The sequence below is a fragment of the Nestor notabilis genome, unplaced genomic scaffold (genome assembly GCF_000696875.1).
Source record: "Nestor notabilis isolate BGI_N333 unplaced genomic scaffold, ASM69687v1 scaffold7054, whole genome shotgun sequence".
Classification (NCBI taxonomy): domain Eukaryota; kingdom Metazoa; phylum Chordata; class Aves; order Psittaciformes; family Psittacidae; genus Nestor; species Nestor notabilis.
The window spans coordinates 40550-67495 of NW_009924164.1; the positions used below are offsets into that span (position 1 = coordinate 40550).

The 26946-nt window shown below is 40.0% G+C and overlaps 1 protein-coding gene across 1 annotated transcript in view; it reads right to left on the reverse strand.

Moving 5' to 3' along the window:
* Positions 1-382: 382 nt before the first annotated feature.
* Positions 383-26946, reverse strand: part of TTC39A (tetratricopeptide repeat domain 39A) — a 34479-nt gene continuing 7915 nt past the window's right edge. The window contains exons 3-18 of the mRNA XM_010012491.1: positions 26633-26764; positions 25895-25971; positions 25316-25383; positions 22793-22857; positions 20459-20558; positions 19596-19661; positions 14003-14111; positions 13304-13371; positions 13114-13173; positions 12200-12361; positions 10100-10191; positions 8975-9095; positions 6599-6710; positions 3898-4012; positions 3091-3207; positions 383-503 (exon numbers count right to left, since the gene is read on the reverse strand). Of these exons, the coding sequence (XP_010010793.1) occupies positions 383-503; positions 3091-3207; positions 3898-4012; positions 6599-6710; positions 8975-9095; positions 10100-10191; positions 12200-12361; positions 13114-13173; positions 13304-13371; positions 14003-14111; positions 19596-19661; positions 20459-20558; positions 22793-22857; positions 25316-25383; positions 25895-25971; positions 26633-26764 (1585 nt within the window). The remainder of the gene's footprint in view (positions 504-3090; positions 3208-3897; positions 4013-6598; positions 6711-8974; positions 9096-10099; positions 10192-12199; positions 12362-13113; positions 13174-13303; positions 13372-14002; positions 14112-19595; positions 19662-20458; positions 20559-22792; positions 22858-25315; positions 25384-25894; positions 25972-26632; positions 26765-26946) is intronic.

Here is a 26946-nt window from a genome sequence, read left to right on the forward strand (position 1 = left end):
ACAAACATTGATAGATAACTGAATCTGTGATTTTTTAACGTTCGGTTGTTTGCTTTTGTCCAATTGTTCCCCTTTGTGTAGCAGCTTGCTTAGTAAATGCTGTGAATGCAAGAAAAAGGCACACATGATTGAAAAACAAATTACACAGATGTAAGTATTCAAAAAGCCACTGTTGGAAAACCACTATTTTTCAGGGTTATGGGTGGTTTGAGAAGGTTTTTTGCCACGTTATTACACTAGATTCATGTTCTACGCATCACCTTGGAAATTTTAAATGATTTGGTTTCTCACTGACTTGAAAGAGAAGGAAAAAATAATTCGTAAGTGTCAGTAATTTTCTGCACCAAAGTTTGCAACAAACAGGACATCAAAGAAGAAAAAGTTACGACACTGCCGAGGCTGCAGAGTGCATTCCATTTTCTGGGGCGGATTTGGCTTGGTGCAGGGCAGCTTGAATCCTGAAATGTGTTCTTGTTTCCATGGAGTAATTCTTGTAGTTTTGTCTAAAACAAAAGCAGACCCACTCTGATGAATACATATATTTAAAACGTTTTCAAGTTATCTTTATATTATTGTTCTAAGCAAAGCAACTGCAGACAGCAAAAAAGCTGTTCTTCACAAGCTCCTTTGTTGCCTACTCTAAAATATAAGGCATGTGTTCCTAGCCAAACAAGGCAGCTCTTTGTTCTTTATTTGTAGTTGCACTGTCTGGCAATTACCAGAGAAATATAGCTTAATAAGAAATTGAATCTGGTCCACTCAATCAAAATATTGAGTCCTTAGTAAATATCTATAACATCCACTCAGTTTACATTCAGAAATTAGATTTCTTTCCCCCCCTCTCAAAGTATAACTGACAAATTTAAATACAAACATTTTTAGGGTTTTAAAGAGTATATTAATAAGACTCATCTTAATTCAGCACACACATTGCAAGGAATTAGAGAACGGGTGGGGGGAATAGAAAGAAAGAGAGAAGCCATCCTGAACCAGAAGAGGGAAAACCCCCATCTCCATCCTGTGGTTATCAATGATGTGTGTAGGAAACAAGGCCAGCCAATCTGCTGCCCCAGAAGCTTGGAAAGAGAAAGTGGGCACACATAAGATGCCGTATCAGCTTCTGAGGAGCAATTCGGCCCAGGGGAAGACTGGCAGGACTTCCCCCACAAATATGGAGCGGCTGACTCAGCACTGTCACCTGCCCACAGCCTCCAGTAGCTATGCCATGATCTAAAGAGTTACAGAAGCATTAAAAGACTGTATTTCCATGGAAAAGCTTATATAAAGAAAGGAAATTTGCCCCTAGGATCACACAGAAAGTGCAAATTCTACTTAATAGGAATTAACATGTCAGCTCCTGCAGGATGGATACAGAATCCAAATACCAAAGCGGATTAGACCATGCTAATTTTCTTTCTGTCATCTTCCCAGAAACATAACATGAAGCATTGAGCAGTCTGGGTACCTTAAAAACATTTCAGTTCAGAATTTGTAATTCAAATCAAGCATGGAAGCACGGTATCTGTCACTACAGCAGTCTCTTTGTGAAAACAAGGAATTCCACACCCATCCTACACCAGCTTATAATGTTCACGGATGCAACACCCAAGAGGCTGACTGAGAGAAGGAGGTGACCGGGTTCTGCTGTATGCTGACAGAAACCTTTTGGAGCTTTTTCTCTTTAAATTAAGCAGAAGCTGTCCCTCAGATACTGTATTTCTCATCAGGAGGCTGATATTCTTGCTTGTAGCTTACATTTATACAAATAGAAGTATTTCCATGCACGACCAAGCCAAAACTGTTTATCATCTCCTTCCACTCTTTCTCCCAGCGCTGAAACATTCAAGCCAGCAGCAGTATGTGGATTTAGGTCAAGCAAATCAAGCATCATGCACAAGCCAAGTGCTCGCCTGCACCCCTGCCAATTGCAAACCTAATTCTGCAGCCTTGAAACCCACCACAGACAACGCGTTCTCCCTCTAGTGGCTTCCAAGACATCGAGCATTCGAAGCTGAAAGCTCATAAAACCTGAGCATTTCGATGCAGTGTAACAGCTACAGGTGGAGATGTGAGTTCTTCCAGGAGTCTACAGAGGAGCAGGCTCACAAGCACAGGAGATTAAGCATTGTAGTATTCCAATTTTTGTGTTGACAGGCTTTTGGCACAAGCTTTGGTAGGCTGATTTCCCCACTCTGTCGTGCACAGTGGATTGACTTGGACAAAAGCTCAACACACAAACTCTTTGAAACTTGGGGCCAGATATCAGTTTTGTAGCTGCTCACACCTGCAGCAGTGACTCGTGTGACTCTCTGCACTTGGAAAGATGCAGACATCTGGACTCATTCAGACTCCAGGCAGAGGTGAACTGCCCTGATGCAGAATGACTGAAGAGGGAGAGGGTTGTTTGGTTTGGATTCCCTCCTCCTCTTCCTCCTCTCCTCCCCAGAATTTTGGCTCAGCAGAGAAGCAGAGGCTCAGACAGAGACAAACTCCATATTTTGTTAATCTTCTAATAATGAACATACATGATCAAGTCCAACCACTCCTGATAAACCCACTCTGATAGAAAAATCAATCACACAAAGCAGTAAAGCAGGTGTTTCAGTTGCCTTTCAGATGCAGATGAAAGAATACAAAGATACTAAATGCAGCCTGAAGCACTATCTTAAATGTATTTCATCAAGAATGAAACCAGCACTGCTAGCCTTCAATTTGATGCTATTTTTGCCATAACACAGGGCTTTGATGTAATTTAATACATCTTATATGAATACAAGTAAATAGACTACAAAGACTTACATTTTGTTACACATAGATTACTTCTTACGGAAGCCTTTGACATCCCTAGTAGCATCTTTGTAAGTATTTTTTGTTCTTATCAAAATGGATGGGTAAGTCATAGACTGAATGATCAGGTAGATAATGTCTACCTCTAGAAAGGCCCAAAGCAAACCTAAGGTATGCGTGCCTCCATTGAGAAAATGAAACAATGAGCTTACATGATACTAATGAAATGTTTCTCCTTCCCACTAACCAGTAAAACACCATACTGACCCATCAGACATCAGCACAGGCTTTTCACTTGCTTACTTTGCTCTTTCCAGTAGTTTTATTGCTTCTTCGCTTCTATCCTGGTCTAGATACAGTATCGCCAGCTCCAGCAAGGCGTTTGGAATTAGATAATGGTCATATTTTATCTTCTTCTCACTGCATTGGAAAAGAAAGAGCCTCAAGATTTTGAAATGATAAATTGTTTCCCTCATTTAACAGCTCCAAACACAAATAAATAGGAGATTAGCTAAGATCAGAAAGAGCAATCAATCTCTATTACGACAACACTTGTCATGTTTTCTATCCAGAGCTACCTTCCAGGGGATTAAATGTGTATTTTGCATAACCACCCTACACAGTACATTATTTCTCAGGATTACAAAATATTGCCTTCGTTATCATGGAAATATTAGAAAGGATGACAATGTCCATGGGAACTGACAAAAAGAGATGTCATTGATATATAGACGTCTCAAGTATAATCATGCTGCCACCTGTCTCTGCAGACTTCATTTGGCTTTTTGGGTACAGCTTCTTCATGACTAGTAAGGGGAAGGGGGCAAAAAAAGAAAGCATTATGTCAAATATTTTATGCACCTACAGTCTCCCAAAAAAGGAGAAAATACCTCAGTAAAGAGTGCAGATTTGCAATTCTTCTTCCATACTTGGCTAAAAACGCTGGCAATTGAAATTCTGATTCCTTGATATCCAAGCGACTGAAATAATACTAAAGATAGTGCAGTTCTGTCCTTTCTAGTCAGCTCACAGTTGCACCTCCTCTTATTTGAAATGAACAGTTACTGAGAAATTCAAGAGCCCTCCCATATGCCAGGTCTGAAAACTTACTTTAAATAGATGTAATTAAAATGGTCTTCTGCTTCCGAGATCTTGCCCAGATGCTTGAAGCATAAGCCCTTTAAGAGTTTTATCACGCACTGGTCATCTGCTAGTAATTCTGTAGCTGCAAAATGAAGTAAAAGGCATATCTTAGAAAACTCTAGAGCAGCAAAGACTTTCCTACCTGCATGGAAACTTTTACACAAGTAGGTGTGAGCAGAACCCACTTACTGGAACACAGGACAGAAGGAACTAGCTGGTCAGTTTAGTTCATTTAATGCAGACACAAACACACATTGACCAAACTGTCTAAAAATTCTTGGGCTGTTTTTTCCCTCCCTATTCCCACTGAAAGGCTTTTCCACAATCTTATTGTTCTGACACCTAAAACCTAATTTAAGGTGTCCATTTTGGAAATACTGAGGTCCAATTTATAATCTCTTAACCTTATGCCTTTATTGCCCTTTATTATCTATGGCTCTTACCCTTCCTTGACTTCTAGTCACACGGCCTATTCGTATGGAAGAGGTTTTATCAATTCTCCACCTTTGTTTGGCTAAACAAAAATATGCCACACTTTGCTACTGGCACCTCACATCCCCTTGTCTTCTTACCATACCTTTATTCACCTCTTTTCATGTTTATACTTCTAATTAGGAGGGCCCAGAGCCTAACCAGCCTTACCAGTTCTAAGTCACTGCTATCAACACTTTTGCTCCATCAGAAAACTTTTGCACAATACTTTTCAAAGAAAACATCTGGCTTTTCTGTAGCTGTTCCCTATAGGCAGCTGTAAAGTTTACAAGCAAAATCTTCAGCTCGCTTGTTCATTTCCAATTCATGGAACACAAACTAAAAAGAACTGCAAAATGTACAATACTGCATCTCGTGCTATTGAATGTCATCCTGCTTTCACTACTTTAAAAACCTTACCTGGCTCTTTCTCTATTACTGCAGCTGATTAAATGCTGACACATACTGCCTGAAACAGCTGTTTCCCTTTGGACTATGCAGTTGGAGGCCTTGGTCATACAACTGGAGTCACTTCTGTTGCTAAACTTCACAGAGGCCCCTACATATGTATGTTGCCAAAGCAAATCCCAGGGAAGATGCCCAAAGACTGCGCAGCAAACTAACTCAGAAGGAACAGGGAAGAAGGCAAAAGTTGGCACACTAATTATGAGCACAGTGAGAGACTCAGAGCCACAGAAGAGTTATTTCATAAGAATAAAATAAAAGCAGATCAATTGTCTCTTCTGGGTATCTGTCCCAAGAACACATTCACATGCATGTATTTATTTTACTTACAACATAAACTGTCCTGGATTGTTTAAGCAAACATTTAGGGGCCTATCCTAGATGCAAATCTGATATGCATAATTGTATTTCTAGACGTTATGTCCATGAACAGACTTCCTTTTACATCTTATATGGTATAACACTGCTAGGAGCACATCCTTTTATAGTGCTAGGTTCTTGCATCTAACAGTAATGCAGAGAAAATACTTGAAAATACAGTAGTTTAGCTCCAAACAGTGTCAAGAAAGCTCAAGGAAAGCATGACACCTGGAAACAGCAAGTCACAATTTGGAACAGGTAATACTTTAAATTGTTGGCATATTTAAGAAATATCCCACTTTGATTACGCAGTTTTATAAACATGAATCAGCTTCTACAAATCCCTGCAGAAAGCCAGCCTTATCCACAATTTACCAACTGGGAAAAAAAGGGACAGAGAAATAATTCATTTATTCAAAATACTGTAACAAAATGGGTGACAAAGAAGGTGACAGGGTCAAAAAGCCTTCTTCTAAGATGCCACCTTCACTGAAAATACTTCTCTGTTCCCTTCTTCAACTAATTAAAAATGAGATAGCTTTAGCTAATCTTTCAAGCAACTCTTGAAACTGTTGTGTAACACAATGTACACAGGAAGACCAAGGTCCTAGAAAAGGACTGCAGTGCAGTGATTTAGCCCATATTCCTTTGTCAACAGGGGCTTGATCCTTTTGCAGGAAGGTAGTATAGAATAATAAGATCAAATATTTAGTAAGGGAAAACTTTGTGAGAAAAGCTGTGCAGACTGCTTGCCTTCCCACAGGAGCTGGGAAAGACTGGCAAGAAATAAACATCGATTCAACTTTCTCATGGATGCCTAATTAACAGACTGACAGAAGATGTGGTAGCAGAGCCTGTTCCAGTTCAATACTATCTTACACTCATTCACAGCGCAAAGGAAGCTCAACCCTGATGTGCCAGGTTTCTATAGCATACTGTTGATACACAAATACCACTCAGCCCAAGGTCACATCATAAATCAACAGCACTTTTAAAACAGAAGACCAACTCATCTGCTATTTATCCTTAATAACTGTATAATAATAATACAGTATCTAAGGATAACAAAGCTTCACAACTGTAATCAAGTCAATGCATACGCTGATTTTGATCTAGCAAAATAAACAGTCCTTTTATACATGTCAAACTATTCCTAATACACATCTGTGGATGGAAAAACACTTGCTACTATTGTAAGTTATTGCTACATTAAAAAGGAAAATTATTACTATCTGCATAAACAGTTTATGGTTTTCATTATCTATGTTCCTCCTGTAATCAAATTAACTACTAATGAGTTTGTCTCTACTTACAGATAATATCTTCAGCTATTGCACTCTGAAATACCTGCTTAAACCCTACCACTGATTACCTGAACTTCTTGCCAATGCTTCTTCTGCTTCAATTAAAGTCCCTAACATGCCTTCTGTTAAGTTGGGACATTTTCCAATTACAGCATAGCCATTCCAGATATACATCATTTCCTAGGGACAGGGAGAAATGACAGCATCATTAGTTACAGTACTGGATAAATGCAGTCATCAAATACTTTAGTTTATCCCTGCATGAAGAAAAAGTTACAGATTCCTTAAATAAAGAGTCAATTTGTCAAAACATATTTTCACTGCAATTGAAAACTTGTTGCACTGGATTTCAGAACAAATTAGCCCTGGAAGAAGACTGAAGAACACTTTCCTACAGACAATGCAAGGATTGCTTGAACAGAATACAAACACAATGTCACAAGTACCAGCAAGACACACTTACAACATTCATGGCACATAGCTAACCATCCCTTGATAAAGGTCTCCTCTTGGTTTTCAGTTCTATCCTAACCAGAGCAGTGATAACTAACTACAATGTATTGCTTCGATAGAAAATATCTGAAATCTCAGAACAATAAAGCAAAACAGAACAGAAAGAAAACCAACCCCCCAAACCTTTAAGCCAAGCTTCAAAGAAACCAACCGAATTTTAGAGCTCAACTATAAATCCTTTAAATTCCTCAGATTTGTTTGATGTTCCCACAGAAAGTAACTCCTTTCTTATTCATCTGTTCTTAGAGTAAATGTTATTAAAAACTTAGGTTTTAACAAATAGGTTTAATTCCTATTTGTTACTGGGGTTCTCTCTTAAGATTACATCACCAGACCAAACGTGCACATTGCCACTAGCATTCATGGAGTTAAAGAAGGAAACAGACTGGTCCTCAGGACAAGTTATTTATTCTACTTATTTATATAACCTCGTCTGTATTGGATAATTTAAAGCTTTCCAATAGAAATTTCTGCACAGAAAGAACTGAATTCTGGAATTACAGTACAAAAACCTGTCAGACTGGACTAGATGAAACAGCACGTTAACCCCAGTCACTGTTGCTCTCACCATCTGGTCTCTATCAATTGGAAAAGCTGTGCCGAACCTGCTGTATCTAGTGCAGACTCGTTAACATGGCTTTGAAATGGAAGTACTCAAACTACATTTACTGTAGGCTTAATCTCCGAGCTAAGAGTTGCTTGAGCACTTGCTCCTCTCAGCGAGCCCTTTCACAGTGAAAAAGAAAACCGCTAGAGATGAGATTCTGCACCCAATGCCCCATCTGCAGAGTGCTTTTAACTGTTGGGCTGCGGCATCTGCTGCCTCAGAAATGCAACTGCAGCAGAAGCAAGGGACGCAGCGCCCGGCTGCTCCAAAGAGAGCTTAGTACAGACACCTGTTCTCCTAAAATCCCACTGGAATAGCCCAGCCAAACCTCGGGTGTGTACGCTTTGGACTCTGCAATCTCTGAAACCTGAAAGGCAAATCAAGGTAACCTAATTATTTCTCTCATTTCAGTCCCAAGGCTTAGTGAGAAGTGGCCCCTAGTGAACACCCACACTCTGCAGTAACAACTCTATTTCTTCAAGCAGCACCCTGTCACATTCCCAGCTGGTGGGCTGAGAAATGACTACTCACTGGTGTCTCCAAGAGACTCTTTCTTGTTCAGGCATTTTCTTAAGGAGTATTTACTAATCACCCATCTGTTTCTCAAACACAACAGCTCAAAGCACTGCAACGTTAACACCACTGCACTTGGCAAACCTCCTTTTATGTTCTTTTATGTGTTCTTTGCAGACAGATTTTGTAACTCATTATAAGTGAAACAATGGGTGCCTTAATGCAGCTGTTGTCATCTGGTCACAGGTGAAAAAAAAAGGCAGAAAACCATTGCAAACTGCTGGAGTGGCTGAAGGATTTGGTTGTTTCATCTTGGCACCCGTGAGTTGCTCTGGAAAGCACCAAACTGCAAACATTCAGGGGCACATTAAATAGATGCTTATATGCAGTGCCCAATTCTTGCATTGTTTCCTTGACTCCCCCTCCTTCCCCTGTAACTTGTACCTTAAAGTCTTCTTTTAGCAGCCTCAGTAACTGACACGTGACAGAAGAGACCCAGGGCAAAGTTCCTCAAAAGGGAATCAAAAGCAAGCTGCTAGGAGCATGCTAGTCTATGGCTGGAATAATGAGCTACACATGCAACACATTTACGTGTCACAAACAACTGGCTTAGTTCCCTGTGGCTGGTGCATGCCCCAGTTTTACAGCATTCCTCGCATTCATTTGGCTTTGCTTTGGGAACATTCCAGTCTCCTGCAGAGGTTTTACCTTAGAAACATGGAAAGATACTATTCTAATTATCTTGGGTTTATTTCCATAAATTAAACAGATGTTAATAAGGCTGGAAAAGGGGAGGCTATTTCTAACTTACCAAAGGTGGAACAGGCAGAGGAATGGGGTTTGAAGAAAGGTATCGTCGAGCTTTGCGAATTGCAAACTTCTCTGTAGGCAGAGATTTCCCTGCAATTTTCAGTTTCAAACTGGGAACAATCCTGAAAAGTTGAAGGAAAACTTAAGGGATTTTTCCTCTGAGAACCTCTGGGAAAAAAAAACATTCAAACTTAAAAAATCAAACCAAAAGAAACTAAAAAAGCTCCTGCACCTCTGGAGAAGCTGAGCAACACATCTTCACAAAAGCTGTCTTTACGCAGGGCACAAATATCTCTAGGCTTCCTCTTTAATCAAACATGAGGAAGAGGGACTCTTCCCCACCCAAAGAATAAATTAGATGGTGCACTTAGCTAATAAAGGGCCCATCTCTCTTCACAGACTAAGAAAGAGGCAAGCTAGCTTTTGCCAGTGTTCCTCCCATGCTCCCAAAGAGCAAACCTCTTCACACTTTTTAATGGTTCCAAAATCCAGTGAAACCTGCTTGCAATGATTATATGTGGAAAACCTGAACAAGTATCAGTATATTACAAGCACACAAAAAAAGTGATATTCAGATTTTACAGAAAAATTGTAAACCCCAAAGTAATCAATTTTCTTTGCCCCAGCAAGGTTTAGGCAATTTTGACCAGAACTTACGATCAGGTTAACTCACTGTGTTCATAATGCTTATGCTCACTTGCACATTTAACTACTTCGTATTCCTCTCAGATTCAAAACCCAAGAATCAAGTTCTACTGATGTCTCCATCAAGGAGGCACACATCTTGTAGCACAATCCATAGAATGCTTTCATATCCTACATGCCATTTTGATTAAAGGAAACAACTGAGAAAGAATGTGAATATTACTTGCAACAGCAGCAGCCACTGTATGGCTGACAGACCTAATTCCTATCACTAAAGCTTTTCCAGCTGAGGAGAAAGCTGTTGTCTGAACTCAGGGTCCACTTCAGTCTAAGGGCATGTTTCATGCTGCAATTCCTTACCAATCCAATGCTATTTGGCAGATCTTCCAAACTACACAATGAATAATTTTGCCTCTCTTGCCCCATCGATGTGACATGAAGAGATAGGAAACTTCTGTAAGTGGGAGTTAGCAAATTTTACCTAAATAATTCAACTTCACTGTCTCCAAAAGGGCTGCAGTCATCTGGACCAAACATACTGAGATAAGCAGCTTTCATGTAAATATAAGTAGCCTGCAAATGCAATCAAGAATATACACAAAAATGAATTTACAGCATCACCATTCTTGATACAAAGCACAAAACAGCAACAAAGAGGAAGAAGCTGCTGTTTCTGCTCACAGATGGGATCTTAGAAAATTTTAAGCAGGTAAGTGTAAGTATAGGGTTGTTGGGTTTTATCATGTACATTTCTGTTTACTTTGTACCAGCTTATAGTTTATGTCCACATTCCACGAACAAATGTCACGCTTGTAAAAAGTGAATTTTTGCTATTCTCAGGAATATGTGCCAGAAAACTTAAGAAAAGGTCATGCTCAGAATAAAAAATAATGGCATACAGTTTGTGTGTCCAATCACAACCTGGCAGCATATCTCAAATATTAGGTTCTAGAAAACAGTCACTACTCTTCAGGAGAGCAGACTGGCCCCTTGAGGGATCTGCTTAGTAGGGTACCATGGAATAAAGCCCTGGAGGCAAGAGGGGCCCAAGAAAGCTGGCTAATATTCAAGGATCACCCCCTCCAAGCTCAGGAGTACTCATCCCAGCAAAGAGGAAGTTGGGCAAAAATGCCATGATGCCTTTGTGGATGAACAAGGAGCTCCTGAACAAACTCCAGCACAAACAGGAAGCCCACAGAGCGTGGAAGCAAGGACCCGTAGCTTGGGATGAGTACAGAGAAATTGTCCAAGCAGCCAGGGATCAGGCTAGGAAAGCTAAAGCCCTGATAAAATTAAATCTGGTCGGGGATGTCAAGGGCAACAACATTCATAGAATGATCCTACAAAGGGTTTCATGATTTCCTTACTTATGAGAAGTACTGACTTCATAGGGATTTCCGAGCAATCATACATTCGGCAACCACGGAATACACACATTCAGCAGCAGAGAAGTTAAACTCTCACAACAGTAGAGAATAACAGTTGGTGAGTTCTCAATTACTGTTTAAGGAGTCTACAGTAACCATAAAATTCAGGAGTTTTCTGGAATATTCTAAGATGTGATTATTTATTTACATTGGAATCTAACAGCGTATATACACGACCATCTTTCATTTAGCTCACTAGTTTGCTACTATCATGTTGCACTGTAGATTACATATGAATAGGAAGCATCTTCTCTAAGGCCCTTGCAATACAGAATAAAACTTTACACACAGTTTAAAAGGACACATGCTCGTATCAGTCCCACAGCATTTCAGGATGTTAACACTTTTAAGCCAGGTGGTGCATCTCTGGCTGTGGGAGTTCATGGCAGCTATTCGGACTAATGCACCCAGCTGAGCATGTTGTTGGAATCCCAAGGGGCACAGGGAGTCCATGCTGCAGTTTTCACCCAAGGGGGAGTACTGAGAGAGTTGCTCTCACCTGTCTACTTGGACCTTATGTTGGTTTTGGTTTGGTTCCACTTAGCCAACACGTACAATGTATAGTAGAAAAAACAGAGATACCCTCCCTACACACAGTCTGACCACATTAAGAAGAAACAGCCAACTGACCACACAGACCCCCAGCCAGACGTACTCCCTTCTGACAGACTTCCCTGGGGCTCAGGGGAAGCCAAAAGAGGATGGAAGGTTCTGGATGGAAGAGCTTCTCTCTTTCAGATACACAAGGCAAGGCACCTCTTCTAATTACATTTATTCTCCTGGAGGCACCATCACATGGCAAGTCTCGCTCATCACCTACAGACCTTATTTCCATAATGCAGTGAAAGAAATGGCAACTTGTACCACTAATTGCAATGTGTTGATGACACACTCAGTACACAGCAGAACATCTTTAACAAGCTGTTCTTCATCTACAAGTCACACCCAAAAGATTTCTGTTTGCCCACAGTCTGGTCAGATCTGAATGGTTGCAATTCACATTGTTCTGTAAGAGCCACAGCAGACCAGGTTTTGTTTTACAATCTTTACCTTCAAAGCTGTAAAAGCTTCAAAGTTACAAAACCTCAACTCAACCTGATCGAAAGCTAATAGATACTACAGGGCCTTCCGTCCTCCTGTTTCACTTAACTTACCTTTGACCAAGTGTTTTCTTTGCTCAGCAGGTCTGCATAGAAGAAAGCCATCTTCCACTGGCGCTTGTAGGTGAAGCACCACATGAGCTCCCAGTAACACATGTGATGAAACTGCTTCCAGTATTGCTGAGCCTCACAACACTCCTCATACCTGTTAACTGCCTGAACAGAGAGATTTCCAAACACTGCTTTAATCATGTGTAAATGCACATACACCAGGGCTGTAATAGACATTGGGGCTCCATGATCTGCCAGCACAGCTCTTGCAACTTCCAAATTAGTAGAAGTCCAGTATTCCCCAAAATCACATCTGTTGGCTTCACACAAGAGATTCTTGCCTCTACAGTCACCCTGGTGTTAGCAAGTCTACCCCTGGCACAAAGCTCCCCATTCCTGGAAGTTGTATTAAGTTTTAAGCATAGGCAAAATTAATGGTTTTGTGTATGGAAATTAGGAAACTAAAGCCAGAGGACAGATTCTCAGCTGACATTTATTGTTGCAGCTCCAAAGATTTTCAAGCTACCACACTGCATACCAGCTGATACTCTATCTCAGAATTTTTTGGACATGCCTTCTTCATCTCCCTTATTCTTTCAAGGCTTGTATGACTCTCCAAGCAGACTGAAGGCAAAGGATTATCACTGGATGTTATTAATGGCACAACTTGATTCAGAATAGGAAAGACGGTGAGAAAACTGTGCCATTAATACTAGTGGACTAGATTATCACTTGAAACTGAGAAGGGTAGCAAAACCAGCTGGTCAAACAAGGCAGTCGAAATAGCTGTAATTCATAGTCTATTAACTATAGGCAAAAGCCACAGGAAGCATTAGCCAAAAAGGAAACACTGTTCCTGGAGGAGTTTTTCTAAAGCTTTTTAAACTGACTTTCCCAAGAGCAAAAGGCTTACTTACCGCATCAATATTACCCTTCAGTGTTTCTATCCTGCCTGCAAAAAACAGGAATATGGCTCCCTGTAATAAATAATAATAAAAATACAAGTATTCTACAACAGTTTTGAAGCTGACCACACAGTCTAGATCTTTGTTGTCTGGCAAAAACACATTCAACGGTCATACTAAATGAAACGATGATTCATTTTACCTTTGGATAGCGTGCCAAGTAAGGCTTAAGCAGTCTTTCTGCCTCCTCTACATTTCCTTTTCCTGTCCCTAGAATGCATAAAAATGCAAGTGATAAAAAATAGTAAGGAAAACAAACAAACAAGAATGCAAGGTACTGATTAGCCATCCTCATCTGGCCAATATGGAAGTCCTCTCTCGATAAGTAAGGGACAAATACAGGTTGTCGGTGCACTAAAGCCAGCAAGCAGAAAGACCTGAACAACATTGTGCTTAATGACTTGAAAACTCACTTATGCATAGACAAATATATTTTGCAGAATCCTTTAGCAGGAGATAACAGGGAGATATGTCTCAGTGGGAAGCTATCACCTCCCCAAAAAGTTAGGGGCAACATAAACATGAATAAAGTATTTGGGAAGTTATCACAGCCATTATTTTAACCTCCCCAGTAAAGCACCTGACTACTGAAGATAGGTTTAATGTTCTCAATTTCTTTTGCTATCCCCATTGTCCCCTTCTTATGTGTTAAACAAACCTCCATCTTTAAGATTAAGACACTTTCTTCAATTATAATCACTACTGTAAAACTACCCACAAATGAATTATATTTAATCTGGTCATGAACAATTCACCACCAAAGAGGTGATGGAATCACTTTTTTTCCCTTTGTGTCCCACAAGAACTAATCAAATCCAAGAATTATGATAAACAATCTTACCTAACACAAAGGTCATGAAAGTATGATAGCAAAGCAACAGCATGGTACACAGCACCGACCTAAAGCTGTATGATGATGCTCCTTCTTGAAGCTGCAGCAGACCATGCTCCTGTGCAAACAGAGGGGAGGAGGACAGAGTATTGGAAAAGAACCAAAGCTGTGTTTTGCTAATTTAACTTCTGCGATGCCAACTAGAAATCGCTCACTCAAAATCCCCAAATGCACTGACATACATTGCTAACACAGTGATCAAAGATAAAAACACACATACGAAGTTACCTAACAGTTACTGCTTAGCATGGAAAACACCTGATGGCAGGGCAGCACCTTGGGATGCACGACATGGTTAACGTAAGAGAATGTCAGACAACTTATCACCACCATCCAAGTGCTGCTAAACAGCATTCCAGAAACGAAAACCACAGAGTTTTGAAATGCAAGGCAAATAACACGTATCGCCATCGTGCAGCCTACCCATGTTTGCTGTTGCTCACTGCAGAAGCAAGTTACAGATATCAAGACAAGAAATAAAATCTGCAACCAGCAGGACAAAAGATGACAGAGCAAAAGGAGGTTTTTAAGCACGCCAAGAACAAAAGGAGCTTTGCAATGATTTTGGCCCACTAGTACCAGTGGAAAAAATATGATGAAAAGAAGAACTTTCTGTTCCCTTTGGGAAGAACTGAAGCAATCAAGTATACAGTGTATTCATACGCAAGGAGAGCATGATGGATAACCAACTTTAAGGATCCAAGCTCCTGAGGCCACAGCATTTAGCAGCCCATTCTAGAACTGGTTCCATGATACCAACAGCAAGAATATAAGTATGCAAATGTATTAAACATGAGATCTGCCTACTAGTAAATATGCACAGTGAAACATCCCGAGTGCTGGGGAAAACTCTGTTTCACATTTACACTATGACTGCAATGGAAAGTTACTGGAACACGATGTATGTGTCTATAAGGACATCCTTTCAAACTAGCTACACTATAAATAGGGACCCTGAGGGATGCCTATCAGAGCCACCGTGGAAGGTATCAGAGACAGCACTCAGAGCATCATCTCAACACAGATTTTCATCTTTTGTTTGTCCTTGACAACAGAGGGGTGTCACACTACCCCATTCTTCCACCAGTTTTATTCTAATTTCTAAATTCTACCAAATTTATTCTAATTTTCACCATACATGTACTTTTTCACTGAACTAGTGTGGTTCAGTGTTTTCACATACATTTGGTTATTCGGTGGGGTTTTGTTAAAGTCTCAGTTTATTCCACTAATTACTGCTACAGGGAAAGGTACGTTAACACATATATTTGCAGGTCAATCAATGTAACATCTAGTCAAGACAACATAATGAAAGTACTGACTTGCATGTCACATCAGAAGAAATTAGAAGTTAGTAAAATCACTACTGAAAATCAATGGCATAATGGAAATCAAGCACTCAGCAAAATAAAGCCAACTGCAGTTTCTGCTGAGAGCAAAAGTTTGATTGATACAGGTAAGTAACAAAATAGGATGTATTCAATATATTCAACTTCTTTAAACTGCCAAGATGGAAACCACAAATATGTGGATTTTTAAGCCCAGCACTACGGCCCTGCAAGGTAGAAGACAAAACGTTCTGTGGAATGAATTTTGGCAGCAAAAAATTCCAAAGTAGATTTCTTCAAAGTGAAAAATCTTCAGGCTGGATATCTCACTGAGCCTTTACTGACATCACTACTAGTCTTTACAGTGTTTACAGTCATTATCTTCCATATAATATAAAAACACACATAAAAAGAATGCTGATCACGGCTGTGAATAGCACTAAGAATGATACAGAAACAAATGTTTATAGTCATATGGAATAACTTAATTTGTTGAGTTGATCTCATGTATTTTAGTCTCAAAAATGTATTTTAATACAGGCAAACACAGAGTTATCATCTGTATGAACAAGGAACGCAACCCACACCCTCCTTGCACGGGACTGCATCCTGGAAAGCAGTAACTGAAGAAAATGGATTAAGAACACTGCCCATTCATCAGAAGGATGCAAATCTGGCATACTTGACCCTAAATTCTCAAGCTGAGTAGTTGCACAGGTATGGGAAACTCGGCGAGCAAATTAGTTTGCTCTGTGGTATGTCCATAATGCTGTTTTGTCCAGTACAGGTATCAAAGAATGCTTACTTTTCACTCTGCCACTTGAATACCCAAAACTTTCTATATTAAAGTAACAACATAATCAGTCTGAAAAAAAGAAAGCTAGAAGGTGTTGCAGTTAGTACTACACAACTGTGTGTAGAAAAGGCTGCAACAACAAAACTGCTTTTCCTCAAAAAAACTCTTGCAAACTGGTTCTGTTATGATGAGATCCCCAGGAAAGTGAGATGATGGTGTTGCTGGGTGAAATGTTTTAGATACCGTGCTCAGCCAGCTGGCCTCCCTAGGTTCCCTCTGTGGTTGTGGGCTCAGAGGTTCTCCTCCAAGGAACAATTCAGCACAGAAGCCTAAGGTCAGACATGAACCACCTTTTCAAGCACCTACTCTTTCTCCATAGGGAGATTAGCCAGCAAACCTCATCAGCTAAGAGAGGTGTCGTGAGTTGGGCAATACCCTCATGTAATACTCACTGGGGATCAAACAGGGATCTCGGAAACAAATCTCAGTCAGCTACTACTTGAGCCTGAGGAGGAACTCTGAACGCAAACTACACTCACTGGTGCCAGTCACTAGGTGAGTATATTATATTTAATTGTTAGGACACACCTTCTAACCATAAATAACCCATAAATATCTCCCACACCTATGCCACAGGTGATATGAGCAAACCCAGAACACCAGGAAGGAGCTTCCAAACGAAGTCTATTACAGGGCATACTGCTGCAATATAAAACAGATGTCAAGGCAGCAAGTTCTCGCAATTTCTCCAAAATATGTAAATGACATCAACACATTTAGGTTTTGTTTTCACAGAAAACCTAAGTTACTCTGAAGGGCATAAGGTATAACACAGAGCAGGAAGCAATGACACTTTTTAAGAGATGAAAGTGATCCAGTATGCCAATTCTCACCTTTCTTTGCAAGTTGCTCATAACCATCTCTTAATTCCCAAGACTGCCACTACTCTATGTTACATTGGTATCTCACTAATTTGATCCTCATCCCAAGACATCCAATGCTCTGTCATTCAGGACTCCCCATATGAGCAGTGGGGATTCCCCACAGTGAATGCAGGACAAACAAGGAGGATGCTTGAAACCACATTATCAGACAATGTCAATACTGGTTCATATTTATTTCAGCTGTCACTGACTAAAATCCATCTACTTTTCTGAAGTGAATGCTCTTTAATGATACTTTGAAATCACTCTCTTTTAATTAGGCAACCTGACAAGGAAAGCAAAGCAAGGTCATCGTTCATGCCCCATGACCTGATCATTTTACCGCAGGCTTAGCAAGGAAGATGGATACTACTAATTAAATTGGTAGACAGGGCATTTGAACGTATCATTTTAGAATCACAGAATAGTAAGGGGTTGGAAGGGACCTGTTCCAACCCCCCTGCCATGCGCAGGGACACCTCACATTAGACCATGTCACCCAAGGCTCTGTCCAACCTGGCCTTGAACACTGCCAGGGATGAAGCATTTACCACTTCTCTGGGCAAACCGTTCCAGCACCTCAGCACCCTCACAGTAAAGAATTTCTTCCTTATATCCAACCTGAACTTCCCCTGTTTAAGTCTGAACCCAGATTTAATCTTCATTTAAAATTTGGAGAAGAGACCAAAATGCAATTCAAAAAGATGCTTAGTGGGAAACTGGAATTCATGTATTACAAATTGACATATCAAAAATACTCTTCAGCTCGGCTGCTTTGGGAAAAGCGTCCTCCCACATCAAACAGTATGATTTGAAAGACATTGGTTCTATCTGAGAGCTTTCCTGCCTTCCCCTGAGATCATGCTGCCATCTGACCCCCTGACAAATTGCTCATGTCAAACTTTTTTTAAGAGTTTAGCAGCTCAGTATTTGTAACTGTCTATAAAGTAAGAACAAGTGTAAATATTTAGCCTGAGACCTGGCAGAAGAGGCAGTAAGAACAGTTCAGTACTTACATGGAAGACAGTGCAAGGACTCTTCTGATCTCACATCAGAAGTTAGTTATTATAAAACACAAAAAGTCCAGATGGAACACGTGCCCCACTTACTGCCCAGTGAGTGAGGAAGGCCAGCCTCCCCGGCACAGCGTACCTGATGGTGTGTAAGACAAACCTCTGCCCACAAAAGACTTCTCACAAAATTGGGCAAAACTGCATTGAACCTGAATGCCCAAATGCAGGTCCTGTGCCATTAAACACAAATAAGCCCGTATTTTGACCAGTGATAACATGGGAGAGGAGCTTGAACAGAGAGACAAGCACAGCTGACACTTGTTGGACTGGAAGGGAACAATCATGGCCTCAGGCTACTTTTATACTTTCTTGATCTTATCCACACCTACTATTTTGAGACTCCAGACTGCTGTTAAGTTGATCATGTTGTCCACAGTGCCTACAAATGGCTTTGGGAGTAATGAAGTTTTGGGCATGTCCTCATTTACTATCAGACACGATATGTGTGAGAGACAAGAAGAGTCCCTAAGGGCAAATCTGCTGGCTCCAAGGCAGACTGGTGTTGTGGAAGATACCACAATGCAATTTTAAATCCAGTTTTGACAAACACATGACCCACACCAAAAGCAAGCTGTCTTCTAGTGCTCTGCAGCTCTCTCAGGTAAACTGTAAACAGCTCAAGGCACCAACCATGGCTCTTTTGTCTCTTGCACAATCTGATGCTCACCATGAGCATTTAATGCAAAAGATTGAAAGATCAAATACTGACGTATTCTAAACTCCTTTCTTCTGGATGGGGTGTAGCACATGACTCACAAACTTTCCCTCTCCTCCTCTGTCACTGTTTCTTTCACCTTCTAGACTCCTGTCTCTACTGCAGGGGACAGCTTCTTGCAAGCTTTTGAAAATCACCACTCTAAAGGATTGCAACTGCAATTCTACTTTTGGCTTTAGGCATCTGACTCACCAATGGTAAATGAAGAAAGACCTTTTTTAGGATGTTAAAATAAATGACCATCAATGAGCTTGATCAACATGTTTAAAATACTCCTTTTTTTATGGTGTGCAGGCAGCAGGGTTTTGCTTAAATTTATGATAATGTAGGTCATGCTTCAGTGAGTTATTAAAAAATTGGAACAGGAGCTGACTCATCAACACAAATATCAGCCCACTCATAGCTATAGAAGAAATCCCAGGGCCAAAAGAAAGCAACACAAATTCAATCAGAGGGACAATTTTCATCTGCAGTAATAAGATAAGTGAGGGTTCAGCAAAGTGTTCTCAGAACTCTGCTGGTACATGAACTGCTCTTACATTTCTAGGAGAGTATTTTGCTTTACTTGGTTTGTTTTTGTAACTGACATGTAGAACTATTTGATTTTTTTCCTCTACTGAGCTAATATGAGGAAGAAGAGAGAAGCTCCTGTCTCAGCTTCTAATTTAAGAGTGAGACGAATGTACCAATGTTTAGTTCACATTTACCTTGTTCCCAGAAAACCCAACAAACTCCAGTAACCTCAGAATCCGTGCGGGAAACATGGACAATGTCTATAGAAAGAAATGCAACAGTTATGCAGTAATAGACTTTCTGCCTCCTACAACTTTTCCAAACACTGAAACTACTAAAAATATCTTTATATGTCTGACAGTTTTCTGGGTAAATGTGTACACCTAACATCTTTTACATACAACTGAAAGGAAAATACCTGTTTAATATAGGAATCCTGTGTCTCCAAGACTGCTTGGAGAGAGGAATACATTTGCACAGCACATGCTTAGTAACTCTAGTACTTGGATGTTTTGGAAATACTGTCCCACCAAGTGCCCTGCTAACAGCCAACTCCCTGGTTGCTTCCCAAGTGCCAGTTAAGCAGTGAATAAGCACAGGCAACTGCTGCTTCTGAGCAAGGCTTCTCCTAGCCCCCATCCTGTTGTGTTCCTTCTCATCAGACTATAACACCTTCCCCTCCAAGCACCTCAAAGAATTGGTCACTTGGCTAATGAACACCCGTACTGGAAGGTGGGCTCAGGCACTCAGCTATGTTCTCAAAGAACATGCCCTTAGCCCCTGTTAGATACGATAATTTCTCTGTTGATCATCTCCCCATAGGAAGTGGGTCTGCACACACAAAGCAGTGTTGCCCACACTGCAGGTAGCAGTCTATTTCTAAAGTGCATTACTGTCTGACCTTCTTAGACCAGAGACTAGGATCCTGTGTCAGAGCACATACCTAATTCAACCATATAATTAGTAACACTGATGTTCCTGGAGCTTCTTAGGTGTTAAGGATCATTGTCAGAAGGTTGCAGGACTTCAGCTCAAGAGAAGAACTCTTGGTACGTACCAGATTAAATGCTCCAACTCCAAGTTTTACACCTCCCTCAAAATGAAGGTGGTTCTCTCCTTTGACATAGTGTGGAGACTGTATGAGACTGTCCAGCTCCCTGCAGATGCATAAGATTCTGTTACACAGTCAGTAAATAAAACGATGGATTACAATTCAGAACGAAAGTCACCCAATTACCTTGAACTACTGCGTAGTTCAAAAAAGGTCCATTTGTCATGTCACCCAAGTGAACAAACATTTTGTTGGATCTATCAACAAATCATTTCTGTCACATTACTACCAATCCAAAAACATGAAGTCCTGGAGATTAACTTCTGTCAAACAGACATAGTCAATTTGCAATCACATTTCTGCCTGAAAACGTGCCAAGAATGGCTGGTGGGAGCAACACAAACCTTTACTAATATGAAAAGAGATGATGGGGCAGTGCAGGAGAGTTAAATTTAAATTAGCCAATTTAATCTGAATTTCACTAATCCCTGAAGGTATTCCCCTTTTTCACATGTTGTTTGAAAAGAACATTTTATTATATATAGGAGAATACGATTGTAAGAAATAGTTTTAAATGAGCAGGTATATTGGAAATTACTTTTCACTTATTTTTCTTACTTTCCTAGATCTCAACTTTGTAGTGTCCCTTTATTTCCCTGTGTAATCCAGCTGGATTTGAACCTGTTTTGTCTCCAAGCTTTCTATAGCTATGTTTTTCACATTATTGTTTTAGTTTATTTTATTATTAGGAGAAGGAAAAAAAAACTTGTTTAATGGCAGCCACATATTTGCATTCAGGCTGTCGTGTTTTTCTCTACTGGTTGTTGCCAGCAGATAAAGCACTACTCATTGTAATTGCAGTCTTTACAATGGACCTGCATTTAGAGCTGCCTTCAACCCACACAAACATGGACACTGTCATCTCTCTCCCTTTCAGCGTACTTCTGGAGAACCTGGACTGGATGCTCTTTTGTACCTGCTAGACATGTGACTTTTTGTGGCTGAGACTAAAATCCAAGCCCTAAAATACAACAAAACATGATGCATATTTTGCCTTCACTTCTTTATATTATTCATATAAGTCTGTACCACTGTGAAAGTTTTCTTGTACTTTGTATTCACCAACAACAAGCAAATGTTTTAATCTGAATTACTGTTCTATCTCATTCCATCTTTTTTTACAGTGTATGGTTACCCCTCCTCCCTGAAAAGGGGTTTTAAAGTGTTAAAAATTGTATCTTTGCAACATTTACTCCTCCTGTCTTTTCTTTCTTCCCACATCAAAGGTACAGTTCAACCATTGTCACTGCCAACCTCACATACAAACTTCCCCTTTGTTTAAATACATGTTTTAGTACAAAGCAAGTTGCTATTAGCATTCTTTTGAAGAAGACCACCTAAGAACTACTAGATTTATAACACTTTGTTTTTACATATGCTAGAGCTGGTCTTAATTTACTGAGGCACAACTGAGTGTGCTTCCCAGTTTAATGTAATTTTTAGGATTTACTACTGCACTTCAAAACCTTTTGCACATGTTGAAAGTGGCTCTCTCCAGTTTCCTGGATGAAAAGAAATCTGCTTAAGTACATGTTTTTGGCTTGTAGACACTGAGTAATAGGCATGTTGTGAGTTCAGATAAGCAACCCTGCTTATCATTTTCAATAGCATGCACCTTTAGAGGAGAACAACTGCCATACTTAACCAGATTAAAAGTCCAGTTAAGCAAATAATTCACTCACTGGCATGGCATATGTTTGGAAAAACATCATCTAGGAATTGACTGTTCAGGGACTTCATGACCCAGGGAGACTGCATCTGTTTTAGTATGGTAACTAGCCCCCATAAACCTATTTCCTGTAAATTTGTTTAATCTTTGTTTGAAGCCGTTTATACTTCAGTTTATTGTCTCTTCATTTTGTTTTAGTTTCATGCATTTATTATGGAATTACTTGTGCTTCAGCTACTGGTTTTGAATGTTCCAAAAAGCTGCAGCTGGAACAATAAAGAAATGCCATTTCATATGCCTAATGACTGTGAGACCTCACTACATCATTTAGAACAGTCATTTTTTGACATAGTTTCAAGGATTTGCTTGAAGTAGGCAAAGCTTGGGAGTTAACAGAGTTAGGGACCACTATTTTTACAATCCAAATCAACCATAAGATCAATGTCCTTTGTTATGCAAAGGAGGAGTTTGGGCTGAGAAACTCTATGGACATGAGGCCCATAATACAGGCTGCCATAAATACAACAGCAATCATTTGTGAACTGGACAATTTGACCAGCAACACTTCATACTGAAAGAGTACACTTCATCGCATCGTCACTCTGACTTACCTGTATGTTTGGTAACTGTTTCGGACTTTAATGCCTCCTTTTATGAAGCTCACCATATTTTCATCCTGTTAGAATGGAAACACATTTGCAACATGAATTTGTAAGCATTATAAAGGGCTTTTATCTTCTTTAGATGGGCATTTGCCTTGAATATAACCATCATGACACAGATCATGCAAGTCTCTGAGAAACAATACAGGGATTTAGGATTTCCTTTCTATATTACTTTTTATTCTGTTCAGACACACACAATTTATTTTGATGCCTTCTGTGATCAGTTTAGCTCCTTGTGACATTTGGACCTTCTGAGTTTGCATTAATGGATGCAGGGACTAAGCTAACGAATGGCACCCAAGGTACATGAATTTGTGGCTCTTTCAAAAATAGCTTTCTCTCATTTGTCCTTCAGCACAGTTGAGGTCTGAACATTTCCTGGCTCACCACAAATAACAGCCTGTCCTCAGGAGTCTACACAATATAGTTTTACATCATGAAAAGGAAGCAGGGAAAGTAAAGTTATGCTGAATATGCTCTTTCTGGGCTGAATATTCAGGTATCTATGAGATCCACACTAGCATGGTAACATGTTAATTACAAACTATAATGAACTGAGAATTTACAGCAAAGCGTGTCTGGGGGACCATTAGTTTACAGCTGTACTCCAAAGAGAGAGTTCTTCAGTCTTGTAACTTTTTGGTGGCAGTTTCTTGCCTCACTCATCAAATATAATCTGTCATTCTGGTTTCATCTGATATCTGCTATTGCTTTGGGATAGGAAGACTACATGTGTTCTAGCAGATGGTTTTTGTGATGGTATTTTAAGAGGCTGTATAAAGCACTGTGGAGAAAATAGCATAGATAAGATGAACATTTGGTTGTTTTACTGCTATTGTTAAAGAAGCAGGGCCCAGTTGTACTCATTGACATGTAAACAAAGAGACAGAACCTGCCTCAAAGTGCTTTCCATCTGCCTGTAAGGAAGATAACTCAATCCAACCAAAGCCACAACTTCTTCCAGACTTGCTTTTTACAAACTACCATAGGAAGCCTAATGGCCTGAACTGAAGGGCAGGGGCTTACCCCTAGAGCCTGCAACACTACCTGTGTCCCTTACAGCCATCCTTTGGCAACGTTATTGAGAGTGATAGTTGAGGACAGAAACTATGCGCCATAAATGAACATGTAATTCATGATGATAGATCCCGAGAGACTTGAATCCCAATCACAAGCAAAAGTCAGTATTTAATTAGCAACTGGGGTGGGGTGTACAGCATATGAACCATATCTAAAGGTTTAGTTATGTTTTCCTTTGAGTGGAAAATGGAAAGAAGAAACAAGATGGCTTTAAAATGTTTAAATACAGAACACTCATTAGACCAACAACAGAGATAACCGATGCGAGAACAGTTCAACCCTTGAAAAATCCTTAGAGTACTTTTTCTGCGTTTTCAACTGGATTTGGTCATTTTTGTTAAGCACCAAAACTACCCTACTTCAATAGCTGTTGGAACCAAGTGCCTTTGTTTAATTTTTAAAACCTGTTCATGAAAAATGAATCACAGAATAGAAGAGGAAGCAAACAGACAGACGTTCTTTATGCAGAAAAGGACAAGAAATTATTTTCTTACTCTTAAATCTCTCATATATCTATACACATTTTTAAAAGCAGATACCTGTGAATATAGTGCTTAAAGCCAAGACACACTGCATTAAAGCATTCAATTCTTTACTGGCACAATGGAGAAGCTCTGAAAAGCCTTGCTTCCATAGCTGTCCTAAACTGTCTGCAGGGCTAAAGACTACTTACCCCAAAGGAATATTGAAATAGGTAGCTACACGTTGGCCATTTCAAAGTGCAGCATCCTACCATAAAGTCACCATCATCACCACTCTAAAAATCTTCAGGAGAAGCTACTCTGATTCCTGGTTTTGCTATGAAGCAATAGGTTCTAGTGGAGGGACATGGCAGGTCGCTGAAAAAGGTTACATGGTTCATAAGCAATCTCAATCAGAGCCCATCTGGCAGCTCCCAAACACTACAAAATCACCACCTGGATTTCATTATCTATCAGCATCTTTGAGCCAAGAACCAGAAGCCCTTTGTGAATATGACCTTTGTGAATATGCCCTCTGCACAGATGAAGACATCCTCTGTCATATAGCAAATACAGTCACATCAAGAAGAAAAATCAGTTACTTCACCTATGATTAACAATTTAAATTGCAAGCTGGAGCCCAAGTAAGTACTGCTAATGTTGAACCGGCAAACAAATCCAGCTTCGTTTGTTCAGACAGATGAAATTCAAGGAGGTAGAGCTCCCCTTCTTTCAAAGGCAGGCAGTACTGTGTAACAAAAGCATTCTACTATCTCATCACCAGATAAATTCCAGATTTAATCCTGTTTAAAGAGTCTTACACCATTAGGTAAAACTATGCTCTTCTACCATTTCCTTCATTTTAAGAGAAGAAACCTTTATGGTGTGTACTTTCTTCTTCCCCAACGAGCCACGCAGGAATCCATACCTGGAGGAATGTGAGTGCTGCTCTCTGAAGTAAACATTCAGCATAGCAAATTTCTGCATGGATTTCCTCTAGTGTCACATGGAGGGGGAAAGAAAACAAATCAGTCACATAAATAGTAATGAAAAACCACTTAGCCCATTAATAGAGGAAGATCACAAAGTTGAAACAGAAAAATCTTCCCAAATTTGCTGTAGTGTTTCAGGTCTACCCTACTGAAGTAACTCCAAACAGAAACAACGCACAGTTACAGAACCTTTGGAGGAATTTCTCTGGTGCTTTCCAGGAGTTCCTGGATCTAGAACCTTTCTAGGCATTTCAGTACTTCTTTCTAGGTATTTCTTTACCCAGTAATTTTTGGAGATGCTAAGGCAGCAATCAACTAAATCAGTCAGTGAGTTTGGATACGGCGACACAGCAATTGTCAAACACTGATCCAGCAACTGCCAAATCAGCCATTTGCCAGTGAGCTCGTAATCTGCACACATTGGGTAACAATTTTACACAGTTCAAAGTGCAGAAAGAAAAGAGAAAAAGAGGGGGAAAAAAAGGGAGTGAAACACATATTAGAGATAATGTTACCTTCAGTAAAGTGTTCAAGGCTTTGTTTATGCACAAGGTTGTTGATAGAATCAGCTACTGTAGATTTCTTCCTAAATCTGCAGAAAATTGAATTTGGTCATGCTGAATAGAAAGCATCAACAACAGAGCACAGTATCTTTTAGCTGGCCACCATACAGTCACTAACATACCTCTAGCGCTCACCAACCCTCTGCCATCTAACCACATACACAAACTTCAGCTCATTCCACACAGAACATAGTCAACATGGTCTTGGGATCTGTCTTTCACCCTTCATGTGTGGAAATCTGTCTTGATGGACAAAGGGGATAAGGGGACTTTCAATTTCTTTTGTATGTGTGCATGTGTGTACAGAAGTGGGAGCACGGCTGACTCCGAGACAACCAGCTACAGTACTACCATCACCAAATGGGAAGACTTTGCAGTGTCTGTAAATGGAGATAACTTCCAGACACTGGAGAATCAGGGCTACAGACAGACCAAAAACCTAATTGACAAGAAATACTGCAGTAAACTGAAGCTTTCAAGACCAGACTGCTCAAAACCCAAAGTTATGTGGTGTGACCTCATAACTGACCCTCCTTTGAGCAGGCAGCTGGACTACATGACCTCCTGATGTCCCTTCCAACTTCAGTTTTCCTATGATGTCTATAGATTATATGTCCTTTTTTAACCTGTATGCCTTTCAAAACTTTCCCATGAAGGGCTCATTTACTGAGTGACTTGCTCCACACTTACTTTTGACAAGTAGCTTGAGCTTCCTTCATTGTGTTCCCTGCATTCAGTATGTCCTGAGGATCAAATGTCATCATAGCTTGCATTTCCAATATGGTGGCATAAGTCAGTGCATGATACATACTCTCTTTGGTTCTGAAAGAAAACACAAGATGCAAACACAGCTGGTTTGATTATATTATTACTTTTTAGAAAAGAAATATATATCCAATTCCAGAAATGTATCAGCCTCATGGGAACAAGGTCTATATGAACTAGAAATCAAATACAAAGGACATGTGAAATAATCAAGGAGATTGAGATTTGTACAGGAAATC